This window comes from Castor canadensis, chromosome 3, assembly GCF_047511655.1.
Source record: "Castor canadensis chromosome 3, mCasCan1.hap1v2, whole genome shotgun sequence".
In the NCBI taxonomy this organism is placed as follows: domain Eukaryota; kingdom Metazoa; phylum Chordata; class Mammalia; order Rodentia; family Castoridae; genus Castor; species Castor canadensis.
Genome location: NC_133388.1, coordinates 160178108 through 160203001, shown reverse-complemented (window position 1 = coordinate 160203001; position 24894 = coordinate 160178108). Strand labels below are relative to the sequence as shown.

The window sequence follows — 24894 nt, the reverse complement described above, 5'->3', positions numbered from 1 at the left end:
GTACCTGTATGGGCATAGCTTTCTCTAGATTTGGGAAATTTTCTGTTATTATTTTGTGGAATACATTATGCATTCCTTTTGCTTGTACCTCTTCTCCTTCTTCAATGCCCATGATTGTCATATTTGGTCTTTTGATGGAGTAAGTTCTTCCATTTTCTTTTCACAGGTCTTGAGTTGTTTAACTAATAGTTCTTCGGTTTTTTCTTTAATTACCATTTCATCTTTGAGTTCTGAGATTCTGTCCTCTGCTTGTTCTAGTCTGCTGGATTGGCCTTCCATTTTGTTTTGCATTTCTGTTTCATTCTTTTTTCTGAGGTTTTCCATATCCTGATTTGCTTCCTCTTTAATATTGCCTATTTCATCCTGAGTTCATTTATCCCTTTATCATGTTCTTTGTTTCACTTTGGTGTTTATTCAGTGATTCTACAGGTTCTTTTATTTTTCTTGTGCTTTCTCAAATTCCCTATTTTTGTTGTCTAGGAAGTTCAAGTGTCTCCTGGACATTTTGGTTGACCATATCCAGTATCATCTCTATAAAATTCTCATTGATTACTTGCAGGATTTCTCCTTTCAGGTTGTTCTTGTGGGCTTCATTGGGCTTTTTGGCATAGTTTATCTTCGTTTTGTTGGAGTCTGGATCTGGGCATCTGTTTTCTTCATTCCTCTCTAAAATGGAAGGGTGACGAGAGAGGGAAAGTAAAGAAGGTAAAGAAAAAGGGAAAAAATCAAAACAAAACAAAACAAAAAAACAGACCCGAAGAAATAAACAGGGACAGAGTGAGCTAAACAGGCATTAGAAAGACAGAGGATAAAAAATAATAATATTATTTATTATTATAAAAATAAAAATAAAAAATAAATAAAATTTCCCAAGTTCAAATGCAATAAAGTTTCATTCTTAATAGATTTGTTGCTAGTCCTTCAGCATCCAGTCCTGGTGTTCGTGTCTGAGTATTAGTTCTGTTGTTGTCTCATCAAGGGGGAAAAAAAAAATCCCAAGTTCAAATGTAATAGAGTTTCAGTCTCACCAAACAGAAAAAAAAAAAGAGTCTGGAGACAGCTTTGTGAATGTCTATCTGAGGCTGCTTCTCACCTGCCACCTACTGTCAGCCAGCAGCTGCTGCAGGCTTTATTCATCGCAGATCTCAGGAATGAGCTTTACATTCACCTAGCCCAACAGCCTTTGTGTATTTAGAGTTCTTCTGGACGCATGCCCCTTTTGTTTTCTCCAGTATACAGCCCTACCCACCTGTTGCGATTGCAACTCTCTGGTGGAGCTTTCTACACAACAGCCACTGTTACAAGCTTCCCCCTCTCCAAGGTTGCTGGGCGGGGGCCGCTGCTCCTACCTTGTCTGATTGGCTTTTTTATTTACAATTCACATGAAGGAGTGCCCCTCCCCCTCTCTCCAGAGCTCAGAGCTCCCTGCCCTCTTTGTTATGTGTCTTTTTTTTTCCAGCTGCTTGTTTATTATTCAGTTTTTTGGTTTATTTTTCCCCCCTGGGCGGGGGTCAGTCTGTCCACGGGGCTATGCTGGGTTGTCTGTGGGAGTACTGCATGGCACTTAGCTCACCTGGTGGTCTACTTCTCCCAAGCAGGGTAGGAGCTGGCATCTGGCAGGGCGGGAGTCCTCCTGGTTTCTCCATTTAACGTGGCAAGGGGATGCTGTGCACGGGTTGGGGGTGTGGAGGTGTCAGTTTTGCCTCTTCTTGGTGGTTTTTCCTGCCAGGTGTATCTCCAGTATCTGTCCAAGCGTTTACTTTAGGAAGCACACCTTCTGCTTCCCCCCTCTAGTGACCATCTTGGAATCCTCCCCTTTTCAATCTTTCTCAAGATTGTTTTTGCTATTAAGTCACTCAACATTTCATATCAATTTTAGGATGGGTTTTTCTACTTCTACAAAAAACACATCATTGAAATTTTGATATGGATTGCACTGAATCCCATCTGTAGATTACATCTCATAATAATGACACTTTAAACAATTTTAAGTCTTTCAATCCTTGAACAGGGGATGTGTTTCCAGTTGTTGTTATCTTATTATTCAGCAATGTTTTATAGTTTTCATTACACAAGCCATTCATCTCCTTGTTTAATTTGTAAGCAATAAAACTTTCTGAAGAAAACACAGGGCAAAGAAAACGACAGACCACAGGCAAAATTCCACAAACTCCTCTTTTTGTACAGCTTACAAGTTCAAAAAAACTTTACATATGAACATCTATAAAGAATGTGATGATGGGAACACTCACTTGGAACCTCAATTAGATAAAACATTATACAAGAAAAAGAATTCTGTTCTCAGGGAGCTCAAAAAACTAAACTACCCAAATATCAATGAACCAATAGTTGGCAATGAACTAAACAGAACTTTTTCAAAGAAAGAAGTCCAAATGGAGAAAAAACACAAGAAAAAATGCTTACCATCCCTGGCCATAAAAAAATACAAAGCAAGACCACGCTGATATTCCACCTCACTCCTGTTAGAATTGGTACCATCAAGAAAACCAACAACAACAAATGTTGGCAAGGAAGCAGGGGAAAAGGAACCCTCAGACACTGCTGGTGGGAATGTAAGTTAGTACAACCACTATGGAAAACAATATGGAAGCTCTTTTAAAAAAAAAAAAAAAAACTAAACACAGATCTGCCATATAATCCAGCAATACCACTTTTAGGGATATACATGATGAAACACAACTCAGGTTATTAAAAAGGGACCTGCACACCCATGTTTATTGCAGCACTATTCACAATAGTGAAGCTATTGAAACAGCCAAGATGTCCCACTACTGATGAACAGATTAAGAAAATGTGGTATTTATACACAATGGAATTTTTTTCAGACTCAAAGAAGAATGAAATTATGTCATCCACAAGTAAATGGATGGAAATGGAGAACATCATCTTAAGCAAAGTTAGTCAGGCTCAGAAGGCCAAAAATCGCATGTTCTCCTTCAAATGAAGATTATAGACCTAAAACAAATGCAGTATTATTGGACATGGGTCACAAACTAAGGGGAGACTGCACAGAAGAGGAATAGGGAAAGGGAAGGAAACCTAAAACTTGAATGTAGTTGATATACTCACTGTACATAAGTGAATATAGTAATCTTAAACTGGCAGAGACCACCAAGGAAGCCCTCCGTCCCTCCCTCTCTCTCTCTCTCTCTCTCTCGAACTTATTCATGGTATCTAGCTGAAGTTTCCTATCATTTGACCTACATCTTTTCAGACCCCTCTTCCCAGAGACCAAACATATCATTATCTTACCAGGTCCTCTTTATTTATGTGGAAACTCATTCTTTGAATATTTAAATACCTAAGACACTGCAAGGAATCTGATACTTGAAACATATGTTGAAAATAAGTTAGGTGAGTGTACCCTAAAAATTCTAACTCTAAGGCTTTGCTATTCATCAGGATTTACTACAGCTACCACTACAACAGATGCTTCAAAGAGGTCAAGAAGGCTATTGCAGAATCGAAACCCCTTGGATACAGTCATTTTTGACTTCAAGCAAATCCATAGGGATTTGGAAGACATGTTTTTTCATATACATCTGTTAGGAATACAAATTGATACAGTCATTTCATAAATTACTTTAGCAAATTTGAAAAAACATCTCCTGTATTAATTATTTGTGCCAATTTTCAATATATACTCTATAACAGGGGCAAGCAAACTTTTGTCTTATGGGTCAGAGTAAATATTTTCACTTTGTGGAATACGTAAAATTGAGGATTACGTATGTACTTAAGAGAAAAAGTTTCCCCAAGTTTTGTGTTGACAACATTCAAATTACAGTAATTGAGTACTTTTTTTGAAACACTGATTTTTTTTTTTTGAAACACTGATTTATTAATGCGAAGACTGGAATTCTTTTTTTTACATTTTTTTTTCAGTTTTAATTTTATTCTTATCAATTTTACACTTAACTATAAACCATGGACCTACAGACAGGGATCTATGTGTGAAGTCCTTGAATCTTTTAATACTTGGTATGAAATGTAATTCTCTTCATGGAAGGGGTGAATTCAAGTTTGATATATTTTATATATTATAAGAATCTTTGTAAATGCCACAATGTACCCCTACCAGCACAACAATTAAAGAAAAAAAGAAATTTAATGCTCTTTAGTTCTCATTCTTTTTTTTTTTTTATTCATATGTGCATACGAGGCTTGGGTCATTTCTCCCCCCACCCCCTCCCTTACCACCCACTCTGCCCCCTCCCTTTCCCCCCCTGCCCCCTCATTCTAAAATTCAATGCTTTGGGGGTTTCCCTTTGTTGATAAAACTGAATTTGAATGCCTCCACTTAATTATATACCTGTATCTTCTTAGAAAGGACATTTATAACTCAACATTTGAGTTTATCATTTGAGATGCATTTCTTTTTTATTCATTTATTCACATGCCCATACATTGTTTGGACCGTTTCTCTCCCATAAGCCCCACCCCTTCTTTCTTCCCTCCAGCCCCCCTCACTTCCAGGCAGAACCTGCTCTGCCCTTATCTCTAATTGTGTTGAAGAGAAAACATAAGCAGTAAGACAAAGCATTTTTGCTAGTTGAAATAAGGATAACTATACAGAGAAATTCCTAGCATTGCTTCTATGTACAAATGTGTTACATCCCAAGTTGATTCATCTCTAAATGACCTTTTCACTACTTCCTCATCCGCTTCTCATATTGACCTCTGTAGCTTTAAGGTTTCTGTATTAGTTCCTCTGCAATGGGGACATCAAATACTTCCATGTTTTGGGTTTCTTAACTATCCCCATACCTCCTGTATGTACTCTCCCCTTATCATGTGACCCAAGCCAACCACAACGCTGTATTTGCCCTGGATCTAAAGTCCACATATGAGGGAGTACAATTTTTGGTCTTCTGAGCCTGCCTAACCTTGCTCAGAATGATGTTCTCCAGTTACATCCATTTACTTGCCAATGGTAAGATTTCATTCTTCTTCATGACTCAGTGAAATTTATGTTCTTAATCCATTTGTCAGTAGTGTGGCATCTTGACTGTTTCCATAACTTGGCTACTGCGAATAGCACTGCAATAAACATGGGTGTGCAGGTGCCTCTGGAGTAACCTGTATCTCATTCCTTTGTGTATATCCACAGGAGTGGGATTGCTAGATCATATGGTAGATCTACGTTTCCATTTTTAAGAAGCCTCCAAATTTTTTTCCAGAGTGGTTGCACTAGCTTGCAATCCCACCAGCAGTGTACAAGGGTTCCTTTTTCCCCACATCCTCACCAACACCTGTTATTGGTTGTTTTTTTGATGATGGCTATTCTAATGGAGGGTGAGGTGAAATCTTAGTGTGGTTTTGATTTGCACTTCCTTTATGGACAGGGATGGAGAGCATTTTTTCATGTGTTTTTTGGCTATTTGAATTTCTTCTTTTGAAAAAGTTCTGTTTAGTTCACTTGCCCATTTCTTTATTGGTTCATTGTTTTGGGGAGAGTTTAGTTTTTTGAGTTCCCTATATATTCTGGTTATCACTCCTTTGTCTGATGTGTAGTTGGCAAATATTTTCTCCAACTCTGTGGGTGGTCTCTTCAGTTTAGAGACCATTTCTTTTGTTGAGCAGAAGCTTTTTAGTTTTATGAAGTCGCATTTGTCCATACTTTCTCTTAGTTGCTGAGCTGCTGGGGTTCTACAGAGGAAGTCCTTGACTATACCTATTAATTCCAAAGTGTTTCCTGATCTTTCCTATACCAACTTCAGAGTTTCGGGTCTGATTTGAAGGTCCTTGATCCATTTTGAATTGATACTAGTACAGGGTGATAAACATGTATCTAGTTTCAGTTTTTTGCAGATGGATAATCACTTTACCCAACAACATTTGCTAAAGAGCTGTCTTTTCTCCATCGTATATTTTTAGCGCTTTTGTCAAAAATAAGGTGGGCATAGTTGCGTGGACTGATATCCAGGTCCTCTATTCTGTTCCACTGGTCTTCATGTCTGTCAAAGGCTTTTTCTGCATCTATTGAGATGATCAAGTGGTTTTTGTCATTGCTTCTATTAATGTGCTGTATTACATTTATAGATTTGCATATGTTGAACCACCCCTACATCCCTGGAATGAAGCTGACTTGGTTGTGGTGAATGATCTCTCTGATGTGTTGTTGGATTTGGTTTGCCATTATTTTATGAAGATTTTTGCATCAATATTCATTCAGGAGATTGGCCTATAGTTCTCCTTTTTGGAGGTGTCTTTGACTGTTTTGGGGATGAGTGGAATACTGGCTTCATAGAATGACTTAGGCATTACTCCTTCCCTTTATATTTCATGGAAAAGCTTAGGGAGGGTTGGTATTAGTTCTTCTTTAAAGTTCTGAGAGAATTCAGCAGAGAATCTATCAGGTCCCGGACTTTTCTTTTTTGGGAGACTCTTGATTGCTGCTTCATTTTGTGTTATAGAACTATTCAGGTGATTAATGTCCTCTTTGTTCAATTTTGGATGGTCAAAAGTATCTAGAAATCTGTGCATTTCTTCAAGATTTTCAAATTTATTAGAATATAGGTTTTCAAAGCAGTCTCTGATGATTTCCATGGTGTTTGTTATCTCCACTTTTGCATTTCTGATTTTACTGATTTGGGTTTTTTCTCTCCTCACTTTAGTCAGCTTTGCCAGGGGTCTGTTGATCTTATTTTTTCAAAGAACCAGCTTTTTGTTTCATTGATTCTTTGTATGGTTTTTGTTTGTTTGCTTCTATTTCATTGATTTTGGCCCTTATTTTCATTATTTCTCTCCTTCTGCTTGTTTTGGGATTTGCTTATTCTTGTTTTTCTAGGAGTTTGAGTTGTAGCATTAGGTCATTGATTTGAAATCTTTCTGTCCTTTTTAATATATGCACTCATGGCTATAAACTTTCCTCTCAGGACTGCCTTTGCTGCATCCCATAGGTTGTGGTACAGCATGTTTTCATTTTCTCTATTTCACTGATGACCCACTGATCATTGAGCAATGTTTTGTTCAGCTTCCAGCTGTTTGCATGTTTTTTGTCCTTATTTTTGTTGTTGAGTTCTCGTTTTAATGCACTGTGATCAGAAAGAATCCATGGGATTATTTCTATTTTTTTATACTTGGTGAGGCTTGTTTTGTGCCCTAAAATATGGTCAATTTTGGAGAAAGTTCCATGGGCTGCTGAGAAGAATGTATATTGTGTGGAAGTTGGATGAACTATTCTGTAGATATCAGCTAGGTCCATTTGATCTATGGTGTGATTTTGTTCTATAATTTCTTCATTGATTTTTTTGTTTGGATGCCCTATCTATTGGTGATGGGGAGAGGGGGTATTAAAGTCTCCCACTACCACTTTGTTGGAGTCTATAATTGATTTTAGGTCCTTCAGAGTATGTTTGATGAAACTGGGTGCACTGACATTGGATACATATAGGTTGACAATTGTTACTTCCTTTTGGTGTATTTCCCCTTTTATTAGTACAGAATGTCTTTCTTTATCTCATTTGATCAATGTAGGTTTGAAGTCTACTTTGTCCGAGATAAGTATTGCTACTCACTCCAGCCTGTTTTTGGCGGCCATTGGCTTGGTAAATCTTCCAGCCTTTCACCCTAAGCCAATGCTTATTTCTACATTACTTATTTTTTAAAAAAGGGGAAGAACTGGTCAAAGCTTCCAATAATTCCTTTAACATAACTACAGTCACTAAAGTCATGTGACTATACATACATACATACATACGTGCATATATGTATATACATGCGTGCATATATGTATATATGTATATGTATATTTATATATATGCACGTAAGTATGTATGTATTGGTGGTCCTGGAGTTTGAAAACAGGGCCTCATGCTGTGAGGCAAATTCTCTACCACTTGAGCCACACCTCCAGCCCCTGTAACTATATATTTAAAATAATAAAAAAAGACTTTTCCCTTGCATCAAGAAATTTAAATGAACTCACTGTGAAAAAAGTAACTAAACACATCAGGCCCAAGTTTCCGTTAAAGAAATCACGCTCTTTCAAAGTATTCATATTAAACTAAATGTTCTTTTACAATGCATATAAAAATCATCAATGATATATAAAATCTTCAAAATTTATAATTACCATTAACTTACAAGCATCAAGTTACTAATCCTAAATAACTGAAGAAAAATCTTGAAAACAAGTACATTTTTATTTTACTTAAATTATATCAGAATAAATAAATCTTACAGTTATTTTCATCTTTCCCATGGAGTACTAATTCTGTGAAATTATGACTCCAACAACAAACAAACTTATTTGAAACATTCAAAGTGAAACGAATGCTAATAAACAAGAAAATTCACTTTCCATACCTTAAGGTAGCAGTGTACATAGCAATAATGAAGCAAGTTATCAGAAGGCTGAGTGAGGCTGCTGACCACATGCACCAACTGCTCAGCGTACATGGGGACTGAATGTTCCAGATTAATTTTATCCACCAATATCTGAATGGATGGCAAAGGCCGAAGAGACTGGAAGTTTGAAATGTTCATGAAGCTACTTGAGTTCTGGAAAAAATAGTATTCGCTTTTTATTTTAGGAGTGGAACAGTGAGGCATGCACACTTATTAAATCAATCTAAAAATGCCTTTTGTACAGAACTCTCTTGCCATAACCAGATATGACTGTATTCTACATATTTTTAAGTATATCCCAGACTTTAAAGAATGCATAGTTTTTATAAAACTATCTTTGCCCTTTTAGCTAATGCTTTTTATATTTTCAATCAACTGGAAACAGTATTATTAAATGCCTCTGCATGATAGAAGTATTTTGTTAATCTCAATTGTTCCAAACAAATTTCTAGGTATCCAAGAACCAGCAATCTTTTATATCCTTTCCCTATATTCACATTTAGTTGATTAAGGAACTAAGTGAACTATGCCACAGAGTGTGATGTAGACACTCACAAAAATCCAGTCTGTGAGGAGGGATAAATACAAGGGTCACAAAAGATTTTGTGGGCAGTGAAACTACTCTGTGTGACATTGTATGGAAGCTACATGCATTATGCACTTGTCAAAACCCACAGAACAAGGATCAAGAGTGAACCCTACATGGTTGAATGGTACCAGTGGGACGGGGGAGGCGGTGGGAAAAATGGGTAGTAGGGTGTATGTAAATGCAAAGATGATACCTGTTGATACCATTGCAGGAATGGGGGCAAAGGGAATAAAGGAGAGGGTGAACTCAAGTATATTTGATATGCTATAAGAACTTTTGTAAATGCCACAATGTGCCCCTGCCTAGCACAACAATAAAAAGAAAAAAAAGAGTGAACCCTAATATAATCTAGGAAGTTTAGGTGATAAAGATGTGCCAATAGGCTCAGGTTCAGCAATTACAACAAATTTACCACTCTTTTGGGGGAAAGTTGGAGGCTGGAGAATGCAGTGCGTGTGTGTGAACAGAAAACCACTTAGTTTTAATGTGAACCTAAAATTGCTCTAAAAATAAAGTATTTTTAAAGTTACATGATAACAAAAATAGAAATGATACAAAATATTGGCATTCTATTTTCTCCATTGAAACTTTCTCCAAATGAAGTCTTTTTTTGTGGGGGCACTCTACCACTTGAGCCACACCTGCACTCCACAAGAAGTCGTCTTAATCTCAGTATAATTCTTAATCATTATACACAAAATGTATAATGATACACAAAATCATACACAAAATGAAACTAATGCCTCAGTCAATTCTCTGCCATACTCCCTAAGTTGTTATGGAGCTTTTTATTTATGTAAGCATGTGGACATCAAAAGAAAATCAACAAAAAATACTAAATTAAAAACAAAAAAAGCTCTGTATGTCTATGTCAAACACAAAAAGCAATCAATACATTATATATGGACCATAAATATAAAGAATCTAAGAACAAATATTAAGCATCTAAGAAGTCCTCATTATCAAAAATATCAGTAATCACTGGGTTCCTAACATGCAAAAATGGTTTGTATGCATTATCTCATTAAATATTCAAAATAATCCTAGGGAAACTTTACTGTGCAAATAGCCAGACAATCTGTCACAAATCCACATCATAAAGGTAAAACTCAGCCACAACAGAACATCCTGTGATGCTGCTAAGATCAGAGGACAATGGTTAGAGGTTATATAAGTTGCTGCTAAAAGACCAGTTCTCATTCACTTTCTCATCTGAAGGGAAACTGCCATGAGAAAGTTTCTCATGGGCTTCTCAGTGAGGTGAAGTATGGGGTTTTCTGCCTAACCCTCTTAGATTGTAACTGGAGGCTTATATAACAGCTTAGCGACTGTATGACTGAATCCCTGCCAATCAGATGCCATACCACACAAGTTGTAAGTCACTTGTCCCTTTTGGTTGCACTGCTATCCTATGGGACAAGGCAAGCTGACATCATTACTGATTTTGCTTTTACTATGGAAGTTAACTAACAAATTGAATTTACCTAAGCCTATTGCTTCTTTATTACTAAATCTGTAAGCCTATTTTAAAAAATTTAATTTTCTTTTGTTTTTCAGAAAAGGAAAACAAGGCTTAGAGAGACAAAGCAACTGCCTAAGGTACTATCACAACATATGGTCTCATTTGTTTCAAGACCACACTGTCCAACATTTCATTATACACCCATGGCTTACATACTTTTCAAAAACAGCAATGAACAATCAAATTTTACATGCTTTTATTCCATCATGCTTAACTACATAAGCAGATATTCTTTTCCTTAATAACGAAAAATATGCCTATATTAGGGGGTAAAGGTCATGAATTGAAAATATACCTTTTCTCCCAAAATGACAGGAAGCAAACGGTCTAGTAAATTAAATTCAGCCATAAAAATTGTGCAGGTACATTTGAGGAGAGTAACACTTGTATGTCGAGTAGGAATATATTCCTCCAGAGAAGTTACTTCTTCAGGTTTCAGTACTACTGCATTTTCATCCTTAATTTCTACAATGAAAATTCAATGAACAATTATTTAAATAATTTTCTTACACAACTGAAAATTTAACCAGTTTCCCAAATCTGAATACCAAAATCAGTTTTGCTCCTCAACAACAAAACAGTTGCAAACTAAGTTACTCCAGAATAAAGCATAAATCACTCTAGAATACAAATGTAAACATCTTTGTTAAATGAAAATTAGCTAGTTTATGTTAAAACATCTTTTAAGAAATTCCATTTCTTTTTCTTTTAAAAAATAACAACTATCTGGTCATAAAAACACCACTGAGATAATGTAAAGACTAGGAAAAAAAATATTTTCCATATTCAGATATATAGACATAGAGATATAGTCACAGATCTCCATAAAACACTTGTATTCATAAAATATTTTAGAATACAAAATGCCTCCTAAAAAATCATTAAACGATTCAGCACATAAATGTGGGAAAAATTTGACTCAGCAAAAGTTGATATATCCAAGGGGGTGGGAGCAGGGGGTAGAAATGACCCAAGCATTGTATGCACATATGAATAATACAACAATTAAAAAAAAAAGTTGATATATCCAAATAAGTAAAAGTTATATCAAAAGCCAGTCGACAGTGTTGAGACATCAGATGTCTAAAAATAAAGTCACAATGTGATAAAACTATATACCCACTTGAATGAGACAGAATACTACATTTTGGCAAGCATATAGAGCAAAAGTCAATCAAGTTCTTCTGTGAAGAACCTTACAGAAAATATTTTAGGTTTTCTGGGCCATATAATAGGCTGTCACAATTACTCAAATGTGCCACTGAAGCACAAAAGCAGCCACACACAAGACATAACCAAATAACATGAGCATGACTAGATTCCAATAAAACTTTAGTTATGGGCTGGGGACATAGCTCAGTGGCACATGCCTAGCATCTATCAGACCCAAAACTGCAAATAAAAATTTTTAAATATATGGACACTCAATTAAATTTCATGTAATTTTCATGTATCATAAAATAAAATTCTTTTTTTTAATCATTTAAAGTGAACTTCTTCAACATAAACTGTACACATGTATGGAATTACTATAGTGAAATCCCCTTGTATTACTAATGTATGATAATTCAAAAATAAAATCAAAAATTTTTTTAAATATCAAAACCATTTTTTGCACATGGACTGTACAAAAACTGATAGTAGGCCATAATTAGATCAGTAGCAACTGAAAGTCTCCTACACTGCTGGCAGGAATATAAAATGGCTCAATGGTTCAAGATAGTTTGGAAATATCTACTAAAAGTGAACATCTATGTACTCCTTTGACTTTAAAATCCACTCTTTGGTATCCAGCAGAAATGTGTATACATATTTACCAAATCACATGCACTACAGCGTATCTTCACGATGAAAATGGCAAAAAACTAGAAACTAATCAAATACTCATCAACATAAAAATGGATAAGTAAGCTATATCCATACAGTGGAAACCTACACAGCAATAAAAATAAATCTCATAAACATGAGATGAAGCCAGAGACAAAGGAGCACATACTGTACAATTACATTTATAGGAATACAAAATAAAACAAATCTATGATGTAAGAAGTAGGACAGTGATTATCCTTGAGGACAGAATAGTTAGTAACCAGAAGAGGCAAAAATAGGTATTTCTGAAGGGATGGTTAAGTTTTTAAATTCTTGAACAGCTACTTACAAAGATGTGGTTAACCTTGCAATATTCATAGAACTATGACGTTAGGTTTTGTGTACTTTCCTACAGATATATACACTTCAATAAAAAGCAAAGAAAAACAAGTCAAGCACAGTGGCTAACGTCACCCCCTAAAGCCATTTTTAGTTTGTACTTTGCTACTAGTTAAGGTCCCCCTAATATTGCCCAGGTTGGCCTCAAACTTGCAATCTTTCTGCCTCTACCTTCCCATCACAGGTGTGTACCACCACCCTTGACTTCAAGATACTCAAAACTTGTAGGGTAAAGTGTTGGGATCTTATCCCAGCTTAGAAAGGAATATGACAATTTGCCAAGACAAAAGGAAGACATTCCAGGCCTGGCAGAGTAGCTCGAGTGGTAGACTGCCTACCTAACATGTGTGAGGTCCTGAATTCAAACTCCAGTACTGTAAAAAAAAAAAAAAAAAAAAAAAGAAGCTCCATATTGTAAGTTAATACAAGAACTGTCTAAACAACTCAATATTTTTTAAAACTTCAAAGTTTAAGCATTTTTACTTTTCCTTTTTCATTTCTATACTTTTATAATTAATAGTAAGAGAAATTTTCATGTTCTGACAAAAGCTGTAGAGCAATTCTATTTTTTTTCCACTAATTATTAAGATTGATTTGCATAGTTCTTTTAGTTATTATTGTTGCTGCTGCTGTTTGTTTTTGAGACAGGTTCTCACTATGTAGCTCAAGGCCAGCCCTTAACTTACAATCCTCCTGCCCCTACCACCTGAGTAATGGGATTACAGGCACACATCCCCACACCTACTACATAGACAAATATTTTTATAGACCCAAACCCTTACGCAACATGAAAACCTCCTATACATTAAATTAATGTCAGTGAGTAGTTTACATACATCACATTTTTAGACGACCAACTAGTTCAAATAAAAATTATACATATATGGCATAATGCCACTGTAGGAAAAATTGCTAATTATTCTGGAGTATTCACTGCCTCCTTCTTTCCTTTGTCGGTAAAACCTTCGGGATATATGTCAGTTATATGGACTTCTTCTACAGATTACCTTGCAGCTAAGTGTGAGAGCATGTCACTATTCTAGTCATTGGAATGACAGAGTTGTGTCTTTAACAGGAAATTATGAACCTACTGTTTTCTTGTTTCCCTTCTTCCTGATTAAAATTATACACTGTAATAGTGAACTTTCTTCTATATTGAGGTTATTTTTAATTCAAAAATAAAACAGGGATTTCTAGAGGCAGGGAATGGAGGGAGAATGTATAAAGGGAGATTGGATAATGAAATACCAAAACATAGTTAGGTAGAAAGAATAAGTGGCGGTGTTCCACAGCGCAGAGGGATGGACAGAGATCACAAAAAACTATTACATATTTAACGAAAAGTCTAGAAGAAAGGAGTTTGAAGGGTCCAAACATAAAGAAATGATGAGAAGAAAATGCTAATCACCCTGATTTGATCAGTGAATAGTGCATGTTGAAATAGCACAAATCAAAAACAGAAAGACAAATACCACATGTCCTAAACTGACTTTTGATAAAAGGGCATAACCAATGAAATATTGGTAAGATGGCTATGTCAGGAAATGGTGTTTACTGGCGCAATTAAAAATACAAAGGCAAATAAATAACTCTCTAGCTAAAACTCACCCATTACAAAGACAAATCAAGAAAAAGTAAACAAATCACAGATTGACATACAAGATGAAAAGTGCCATAGTTCTAAAAGAAGGTTGGTGGAATAGCTCAAGTGGTAAGAGCGCGTGCCTTGGAAGCATGAGGCTCTGAGTTCAAACCCCAGTACCACCAAAAAAAAAAAAGTTGTAAAAGAAACAAACAATCCAATTAAAAGTAGGCAAGAGACATGAACAGATATTTCACTGAAGGAGAAATAAAAATTAAAACAGTAAGTAAGCACATGAAGAAGTGTTCAACATCATTAGTCAACAAGGAAATGCTACTTAAAATGAGATTACAGATTACTAATTAAAACCACCCACTTATCACAGTGGCAAAAATAAAAAACTGTGACAATATCAAATAATGAGAATGGAGAAAAACAAATTTCTCATTTGTTACTGACAGGAATACAAAAAGAGCTTGGGAATTCATTTTAAATGATAGATCTATTGTATCTATGATATACTGTAAGAACTTTGGAAAATGTCACAATGTACCTCCAGTACAACAATAATATAATTTTTAAAAAATACTTAAACATACAACCAACATATGACCTAGCAATGGCACACTTGAGCATTTATCCCAAAGAAACGAAATCTTATGTCCACACAAAAATCAGTACAGAATTATTCAGAGCAACTTCATTTGTAAGAGCTCAAGATTAAACTCAAGATTCAACAGGTGAATGATTTCACAAACTATAAGACATGCATATAATGAAATACTACTCAGCACTGAAAACAAACAAAATGCTGATGCAAGCAACAACTTAGATAATTCTTCAAAGAATTATACCTAGCAATATAAGCCTATCCCAAAAGCCTACATAATAAATTATTACACTTGTTTAATGTCTTAAAAATGACAAATTTTAAAAGTGGAATACATTAATGGTTTCTAGAGTTTAGGGTTAAAAGAAGACAGAGGTACAAGGTAGGGAGGTAGGTGTGGCTTTAACAAGGCAACATGAGGGACCTTTATGATGTTGGACATGTTCAATTTTCGCTGTCATAATGAACACACAAACTTATACAGACAAAACTGTATAGAACTTAATGTACACACACAAATGAGAACACAGGTATAACTGGGGAAATATCTAAATTTAAAAAAAAATAAAGTATGTCAATATGAGTAATAACTATTAAATAGAAATTTATTAACTTCCCAACTCAAAATCTTCCAATGATTTCAAGTGTGCAAATCCACACTTTCCTTGGTGCTTGAGGCCTGACAGAATGATTTATGTCTACCTCTCTGACTTTACAACATTTACTATGCTATACTAGCCTGCCTTTCTTCCTGTAAATTGCCAAGATATTCCTAGCTCAAGGCTTGTACTTGTGTGCATAAAACCTTTTCAAAGACAATTAGTCATGGGTCAACTCGTATATAAACTCTCCTGAGATAACTATCCTCACCTTCCTATCTAAAGCATTCTTCCCCCACACCTTCTTTTACTTTTTTCCTAACACTGAAGAATGTCTGAAATAATATTTCTACCTTACTTACTATTTGTCTGCCCCACTAGGATATAAGGGCAGAGGGTTTCTATGTCTTGTTTGCAATACTATCCTAGCACACAGAAAAGTGTCTGGAATGGTTTAGGCATTGAAGTAAAGTACAATAAAAATAAATACATGAACATGTTAAATATTGGGTATGCACTAGGCACTGTGTTACATGCTTTAACATGCACTAGCTCATTTAGACCTCACAACAGTCTTTGAAAATAGATTCTATAAGATCATCATTAGGATAACAGTAAGGTGCTGTGACAAAAATAAATAGGAGCTTCAAGAAAAATAGAGGTTCACTGAGTCTAAATGATCTAGGTCTGACATGGTACTACCACAGTTCTGAGGATCTAGGTTCTTTTTACCTTGTTATTCCATCATCCTTAGCATGCAACTTTCAGCTCAGGGTCTAAGACTGCAGCTCCAACTCCTAATTACATTTTTTTTCAACACAGAAGGCAGGGGAGAGGGAAAGCCAGGCATGATCTTTTCCTAAATCCCCACACAATGTTCAGTTCCTATCCGAGTACTCAGAACATGGCCATATGACTACACCTGAGATACACAGTCTTTATTTTTATTATAGAAATTTATATTATTATAAAATAAGAGAATATGGATATTGGGGAGACAGTTACCCATTTATCATAATTATTTACCTCAGTGTAGAGAAAGAGAAATGGAAAAGCAGCAATACAAATTTCCTGTACTTAGTGAGAAGTGGGGGTCAGAGTTCATAGCTGAGTTCTTAACTACTATCCTATATTCCTCATTATGCCATTCTGTTCTACCTACTCGAGAGCTGCTTTATTGAATTAAAAATAAAATGGTATTTCATAAAACTGCAAAAACGATGTTCATAACATATAGAAAAAAATAGTTGTACAAAAGTTCTTTTTTATGAGTAATACACAAGTTTTCATAAATATTAAATTTGTATGTTTGGAGCACATATTACTATGTGACTCCTTAGAATCCATTAAAGTGAAAAAAGAACTGTTTTATTTCCCAAGTATACACTGGAAAGAGTATCAAAATATATGACAAATACTGATAAATGCTACCAAGTAAAATTCTTATGCACATAATTTTCAAATCCTGACCTCACCTAAAACTTTGGCACACAAGTTCATTCTCTAAACTGAAGACTGAATATATAAAGGTTTTCTTAAGTAGCAAAATATACTAAAGAGAGAAAGACAGCAAAATTGGACAAACTGGATTGTATAATTATTCAAATCAACTGGTAATAGATTAAGAAGCCAAAAACAGACCTGGTTTTAGCCTGCTATATGGTTCATATTCATGTTCGAAAGCACAAACAATCATTTTCAAAATCCTATGAACTGCACTGCTATTCAAGCGAAAATCAAGAGGACCTATAACAAGGCTTTTGGTTGACTTCTCTTGGACTGTTCCCAAATCTTCATTTTTCCCTGAAGATAAGTCTTGTTGATTTGCAGAACCTAAAAGAAGTCATATTCTATATTAGTATTTTAAGCATCAATCAGATTATACTAGATAGATGGATGGATGGATGAAGGAGGGAAGGGGGGACAGAGAGAGAGAGAGAGAGAGAGATTGAGAGATTAAACACAAATTTTTTTTAACCCAGGGCTTTGTGCATGCTAGTCAAACACTCTACCACTGAACCACTTCCCCACCCCTTGGTTTGTTTATTTTTCGTTTGAGACAGGGTCTCCCTATATAAGCCAGGCTGGCTTCAAACTTCAACTCAAGATCCTTCTGCCTCAGCCACCAGAATGCTTGGATTATAACCAACACCACCACTCTTGACTTCCTGCCCATTGGTTTTTTGAGGCATGAGCTCATAATGTAGCCCAGGTTGGCCTCAAACTTGCAATCCTCCTACCTCTGCTTCCTTAAGGATAGAGAATAGATTTTTGTATTACTCTTTCTCATCTTCTTAGAGTGTAGCTTACTGCTCTACAATCAATTCTCAGCCAACTAGAACAGTGAACCCTGATAAACTGCATTTTCTCCATGCAAATACTGACAAAAACAATTGACTCAAAAACCAATTATTCCTGTTACCTATTTAACATTACAACAAGTGCTATAAAATCAAAGTAATCATTCTTAGAAATTTATTCTGTGACACCTAATGAACAAAGATCAAATAATTGTACATAATGTACTATTATGTTAGGGCTGGAGTAGTGGCTGCCTACCAAGCGTGAACCCCTGAGTTCGAATCCCAGTACTGGAAAAAAAAAGTACGATTATGTTATTTGGGAAAGAAGACTTTAAAGGCAATTACATCTTGCTATAATTCATCTTTTACTGAAAATTATACTGTCTACAATTACATGACCATAGGGTGTCTTGGCAATTTTATAATGGTCATCAAAACAAATATTAGATGCTTTGAACCTTTTGCAGAATAAAATTATTATGCCCATGTTCAATGATGTAGAATCCTAGATCTTTGATCCCTCATCTGCCCAGATACTTGAGAGGAATATCCTTAGAAAATCTTGGCTCATATTATCTACTCCGTACACTTCTTGAATTAAACATTTTGTTTTAATATGTAAGTCCACTATTAAATGTAATTAAGACAAGTTAATTGTTAATCCTTGGCCATTTTGTTTATCCAAACAAAAGAAAAGGAAAGTAAGGCTTTCCGGCATTTAATTATCTTTAGAACTTAGAGACACCTAATTAAGCACGAAAATTCTGCTAATTAAACATTTAACAAAATTTTCACACACAGTAGTACAGTTAAATCTTTAGTGTCAATAGCATGAAAAAATTAAAATTATTTATATATTATTAAACAGATGATGCAATAGGCAGAAATTTTTTTAATTGTCTATGTAATGTTAATAAAAATCTATAAATTCAAACACAGACTTAAATGCTAAATAAAACATAGAAAGTTAATCTTATGCATATTTTCTAATATGTATGATTAACATTGACTCAGATTAGAAGTCACATCATTCACATTTACCATAAAGGTTATGGGAATTAAATAATTTAATACATTCACTTACAACAGAACCTTGAATTTAAAACCAATAAATATAAGCTATGAGTATTACCACATCCATCCATTGAAAATTAATATAGGTTCACAATGAGATACATAAGCATTTAAATACAGCTACCTAAGAACAGGAATGGAATAAATGAAAAGATTACTGAGTAAATGAATGAATGAATTTTTAGAAGTACATGTGATATTTACAAGTTAAATTAATAATAGAAGCTTATTATTTCTCAAAAAATAAGTTGGCTTGAAAAGTTAAGAAAATTGATGCATAAGTAGCAAATCAAAATCAAAAGTTATTGCTACAAATCTCAAAAAAAAAAAACATGTCTTCTAGTAAAGGAAAATGTATAAGCATATAAACATGACAGGCTCACTAGATGCTAGTAATGCCTTATTTCTTGGCTTGTATGAGAAATAGAGAGCTGATCACTTTATAATTTTTGCTATTCAATACATAAATGTACAGAATTTCCTGTATGTATATTAAGGTCAACATTTTGTTGAAAAAGAAAAGCACTAAACTACCTATAATGTTGTAGACTATCACATCAGTGGAAAACATGAAAAATTTAAAAATTAAACAACCACTTTCTCAGAAAAATAAGAGATAATAAACAATCTAGCAAATCATTTTTCTATGTTTTAAAAGCTGCAGGAAGCCAGGTGCCGGTGGCTCACTCCTGTAATCCTAGCTACTCAGGAGGCAAAGATCGGGAAGATCACGGTTTGAAGCCAACCTGGGCAAATAGTTCCGAAGACCCTATCTCTAAAACCTTTCATAAAAATAGAGCTAGTAGAGTGGCTCAAGGTGAAGACCCTGAGTTCAAGCCCCAGTACTGAAAAAAAAAAAAAAAAAAAAGGCTGCAGAAGCAGCACATATGTAAATAACAAATTTTTTCAGGGCTTGGTTTCTTTTACTTGAAAGAGGACTACTTTCCAGTTGCCAGCAGCTCACACCTGTAATCCTAGCTACTCAAGAGACAGAGATCAGGAGGATCAAGGTTCAAAGACAGCCTGGGTAAATAGTTCACCAGACCCTATCTTGAAAAACCCTTCACAAGAAAGGGCTGGTGGAGTGGCTCAAGGTGTAGACCCTGAGTTCAAACCCCAGTTCTGCTATCTATCTATCTATCTGTCTATCTATCTATCATCTGTCTATCTATCTATCTATTTATTTATTTAACTAAGAAAGATGGCTCCTATAATCCCAGCACTCAGAAGCTGAGGCAGGAGTTCCAGGACACTCTAACCTATCTCAAAAAAAAAAAAAAAGGCAATGACAATTTAAAAAGGTGACTACTTCATATTCCACCTATTCCCAAAATACCAAATCCATAGTAAATGTATAAGACATTCTACTGAACAAGAAGAAAACTGTCAACTTACAACTAGCAAGTAAAACTCTAAATGTGCAAAGCAGTTAGAACACAGACTTCATTTCAGAGTTGTTCTTTATATATCTAATTAGCTAAGGAATAGTTCCACCTCTATTTCCACAGGTAACTTTGTGAAAATTCTTCCTTTACTCCAAAAATCTTACTTTCTTGATTCTAGCTTTTTTATTTTTCTTTTTTACAGTATTGGGGTTTGAACTCAGGGTCTCACCCTTGCTTTGCAGGCCCCCAGCCTTGTTTTGCTTTAGTTATTTTTCAGGTAGGGTCAGATTACCTGAGGCCAGCCTCAGCCTCCATTCTCTTCCCTATGATCTTCCAAGTAGTTGGAACCACAGGCACACATCACCACATTCAGCCTATTGGATGAGATGGGGAATCTCACTAATTTTTCCCCCCAGGCTGACCTGGAAATAGAAACATCCAATCTCCTCCTCTCAACTAGTTGGGATTATAGGTGTTGGCCACTGTGCCAGGCAATTCTAGCTTTCCATATGCTTACCACTACCCACCAAATAACTCAAAACCAGTAACTCAAAATATGATCACCTAACACATGGAATTTGTGTATGAATGGGGGGATTGTGGTTGGGTATGAGTATGGGTGTGGGTGTGTGTCACTGGGGATGGAACCCAGGGTCTTGCATATGCTAGACAAATGCTCTTGTCACTGAACTACATCGCTGACGCTTGTCTTTTATTGCGATAGGGTCTCCTATGCAAACTCAAGCTTGCCTCAAACTTGCAATCATCCTGTCTCCAAATTCCAAGTACTAGGATTACAGACATCCATCTCCATAAGTGGCAGAAATTCTTAACTTTAATATGAAAAATAAAAACAAAATATAGAACTTATTTTCACTATCTTCTCAATAAAAAAAGAATGAAATTATAAGCATATCATATATCAATGTGCACATAAAATATCAAATGGCAAAACTTTTTAAAATGTCATTTGGTTCTTCACAAAATAAAATCTGTGTCTGCAATCTCTGAAATTTGTTTCTACTTTTCTGCTTGAAACAACAAACTGTCTTTTAATAAAAAGATCTATATAACTTCAAAATGTATTTAATACAAAAATTTTCTTTTTTGACAACTTAATGAAATATGAAATTTGATGCATAAAAAAATTATTATTTAATGCTTATGAGAACTAATTCTAATTAGCTAAATGTCTTTTCAGTCACCTGTATAAGAAAACACTTAAGAATCGAAGAAAATTCTAACGTAACATTAAAACCATCCCCCAAAGTACAAGAAGGTAACTCTAACATAACATAACATAACATAGTGCAACCCAGTCAGGAGCCAGTTGACTCTGAAGATGCCTTTGTTTCTGCTGTTTGAGGAAAGGCAAACATAAAGGAAAGAGAAACCAGTACCTTTGCCACTGGTGTTCTCCACTGTATACAGGTAATCCATGTAAAAAGCTCCAAACCTTTGCATTCCAGCTATCTCAGTGTATGTCTCCTGACAACAAAGCAATGCAAACAGAATGTTGTACAGAAGGAACTTAACAGATACATATCCTTATAGACAGTATCAACTCGAAAGATTACCAAAACAAAAGGATAAAGGTTATCCTAAGAATTCGCCTCTAAGAAAGGTAATGTTACTTCTAATACAGACCACACAAAAGGACACCCATAATTCTACTAGACATTTTGACCACTTTATCAATAATGTCTAGTTAATGAATAACTTTAATGGAGTAGATAGTACACGCTTGACCTTTTAACACAATCACAAAACTGTCTAATAATGTATACTCTCAAATAGTCCTTAGATGTTTCAGTACACTTGTATCAAACAGTTCAAACACTAAAGATACACTAAAACATTCTAAATATATGCTAATTATGAAGGCCAACATTAAATTTTTAATGTGAAAGTAAAACTCAGTGAAAAGGTTAAAATGTGAACTATTTATACATTAATCTTCAGGTAACTTTTTTGGATTTTTAAACACATTCCATACATTTATTAATATTCCATAAAAATTAATATTCTAATACATGAAAAATTCAAATAACACTAAAAAATGTACACAGCAAAAAACATTTCTTTCTATCAATCTTACACTCCAGGGGTAACAAAACCTAAAAGGTAATACTTGTTTCCTCCATGATATTTTAACATCAGGACATGGGTAAACAAATAAACTACGGTTATAGAGTGTATTAAGCTAAACATCTCTGCATGTTTTAAGCCTTCCTTAGATGTAGAGCCTGGAGAAAAGCATTTTAAATGTTGCAAAATAGCACTTAGAAGGTATTATGTGAGAAGAAAAATTACAATTACACTGATTCACACATGTGTCCACTCAACTGCAGACTAAAATTTGACTCAAATATATATTCTCTGACCTTATGATGAGCTTCATCCAAAATAAAGTCTGCACGAGTACCATTATTTTCTGGGCTTCGATAATCAAACAATGAATTCGTAAGGTATGTCAAACCTTTCGCACTCAAATTATCACCACAAATAAAGAAGCAGGCTTCCTGAAAACCAATGTAAAATTTTTGAACAGGAGGAAAAATCATTAAGTTGTTTAAAAAAAAAAGTTGGATTTATAACACCCATTAGTAGTCAACAGAAATTGCTAAAACTAAATAGAGAAGGAATACTATCTCTATTTCTCCATTTTTACTGCCTATTTTTGGCAAAGAACATTTTCACAAACCGAAAGGGAACTCCAACTAACTGCCATGAGCAAGAAAAAAAGAAACATTTATGAATTGGAAAGCATTTGGAACTACCGTCCAGGTGTTACGTGCTACCAACATTTTAAATTCCCTTGAGTTCTATAATTTCTTGCATGGGAAATGCACAGGAAAATAGTAAAGCTCTCCTTTCACATGTATTCTACCAGATTTTATATGGTTAAACACTTCATTATCTCTGCATCCTATTCAAAAAAGTAGGAGAGAAAAGAAATTTTGACTTACACTTTCACTTCTAGACATATTCTCTTCAAAATCTTTAACACCCATAATTGCTTTAAGACACATGGCTCTACAACCTACAAACCCAATCTGGCAGTCAAAGAAAGGCTCTCCCATCATAAGGGCCTATAAGAAAAAGGGGAACATTAGAACTAAGAACTTGAATTTATCAAAAATGTTATACATGCTTTCCCTGTAGAATTTCTGAATTATTCTTTAGGATTATGGCCTTTCCAAACATATTCTCCTCATATCATAAACACTATTAAAGAAACAGCTTGGTTGCCTCTGTGTAGACTGCCCCTTCATGAACATTAATACACAGCTAGGCATCTACACATATGTACAAGTTAATCAAAGAATGTTAAATGAAAGAATAAATTCATGTTGCATATTACAGCAAAGTATTTTGTTAAAGGATTGTTTTAACCAATACTACTAACTAAAATAGAAATATGAAAACTATAAATTTAAATAAAGTATACTATGATTAAAAGCCTGGGTTACTGATACACATTAACTTTAAAAACCCTCAAAATTGAAAAATATGTGTTTAATGTTGACTTATTACCTCAATTGTAGTTCCTTCTTGTTCCCAACACAATACTTCTTTAGATTTTACTTTCTGTGGGCTATAATAGCTACTCTCGGCTTGCATTTCGGTAATCTAAGAAATATAAGAATATTAAATAAATCAAAACTAGCCTTACATGGAAAAAAGTTGTCATTATTATGATGAATTGATAAAAACAAGGCCAATTTTAAGATTCAGGAAATTTAATGATTAAACAGGAAAACAGGTGCAACAAAAACAGCTGTAACAGATTATCCATGGAATTGAGGTTGAATTTGCTAGTCTAAACTTATTTAAATGCCACTTTTTAAAACTCCTTACTGATTGAAAAAGTGAAAGCTATGTGCAATAAGAATCCCACTGATAAAATGGCTCATATATTCTGCCAAAATTTTACACCTCTTATAACCTAAATTCAGTGTATTTTCACTAACATATTCAATTATGTTTAGATTCAGCCAGTTCCAAGACTCCACACTAATTCTAATTTTAAAAGAAAGCTGAGAAAAAAAACACAAGTAGATACAACAAAACGTTGTAGTTCCTATAAGGGAGGTAGAATCACCAATGTTCATCGTCAAAATATCTCATACACTAATTCAGTGATGCAATAAATACTTACTGAGTGCCTGCTAGATAACAAGAATTAATGTAGACAGTGACAAAAGGAAAAAAATTGTTCCCCAGAAGATTCCAATGTATTGTTTATATATATCAAAATTTAGGTAACTTATTTAAATGTACTTCTCCAAATGCAATGTGGCATCCCAATTTAGATCACGGGACAGAAAAAAGAACATTAATCGATTAAAGACTGGAATTTACCAGTAATGCATCAGTCTTGGCTTCTTAGTTTGGCAAATGCACCATGATAGCTTAACAATGGGAGAAATTAGGTAAAGACTGTAACTCTTTATGCTATCTCTGCAAGTTTTCTGGAATGGTAAAATTCTCCAAAATAAAAAGACTATTTGTAAAAACTGCTGAAGGCTGCACATGCAGCTCAAGAATAGAGTGCTTACTTAGAATGCCAGAGGCCCTGGGTTCAATCCCCAGCACCTAAAAACAACAACAAAAATTAATGGGGTCTGCCTATTTGCCAATGATTT

The 24894-nt window shown here is 34.8% G+C and overlaps 1 protein-coding gene and 1 non-coding gene across 16 annotated transcripts in view; one reads left to right on the top strand and one right to left on the bottom strand.

The window, feature by feature from the left end:
• Positions 1–24894, bottom strand: part of Vps13b (vacuolar protein sorting 13 homolog B) — a 699658-nt gene that overhangs the window by 612851 nt on the left and 61913 nt on the right. For all 15 annotated transcript variants that reach the window (XR_012446367.1, XR_012446368.1, XR_012446369.1 and 12 more), the window contains exons 9-15: positions 23783–23878; positions 23215–23337; positions 22630–22767; positions 21646–21733; positions 17125–17316; positions 10780–10949; positions 8332–8526 (exon numbers count right to left, since the gene is read on the bottom strand). Coding sequence is in view for 12 of the 15 variants with exons in the window: in XM_074068910.1 (XP_073925011.1) it covers positions 8332–8526; positions 10780–10949; positions 17125–17316; positions 21646–21733; positions 22630–22767; positions 23215–23337; positions 23783–23878 (1002 nt within the window). In the remaining 3 variants the exon portion in view is untranslated. The remainder of the gene's footprint in view (positions 1–8331; positions 8527–10779; positions 10950–17124; positions 17317–21645; positions 21734–22629; positions 22768–23214; positions 23338–23782; positions 23879–24894) is intronic.
• Trnap-ugg (transfer RNA proline (anticodon UGG)) lies at positions 14386–14459 on the top strand. Its single transcript has one exon. It is a non-coding gene; the product is annotated as a tRNA-Pro (tRNA).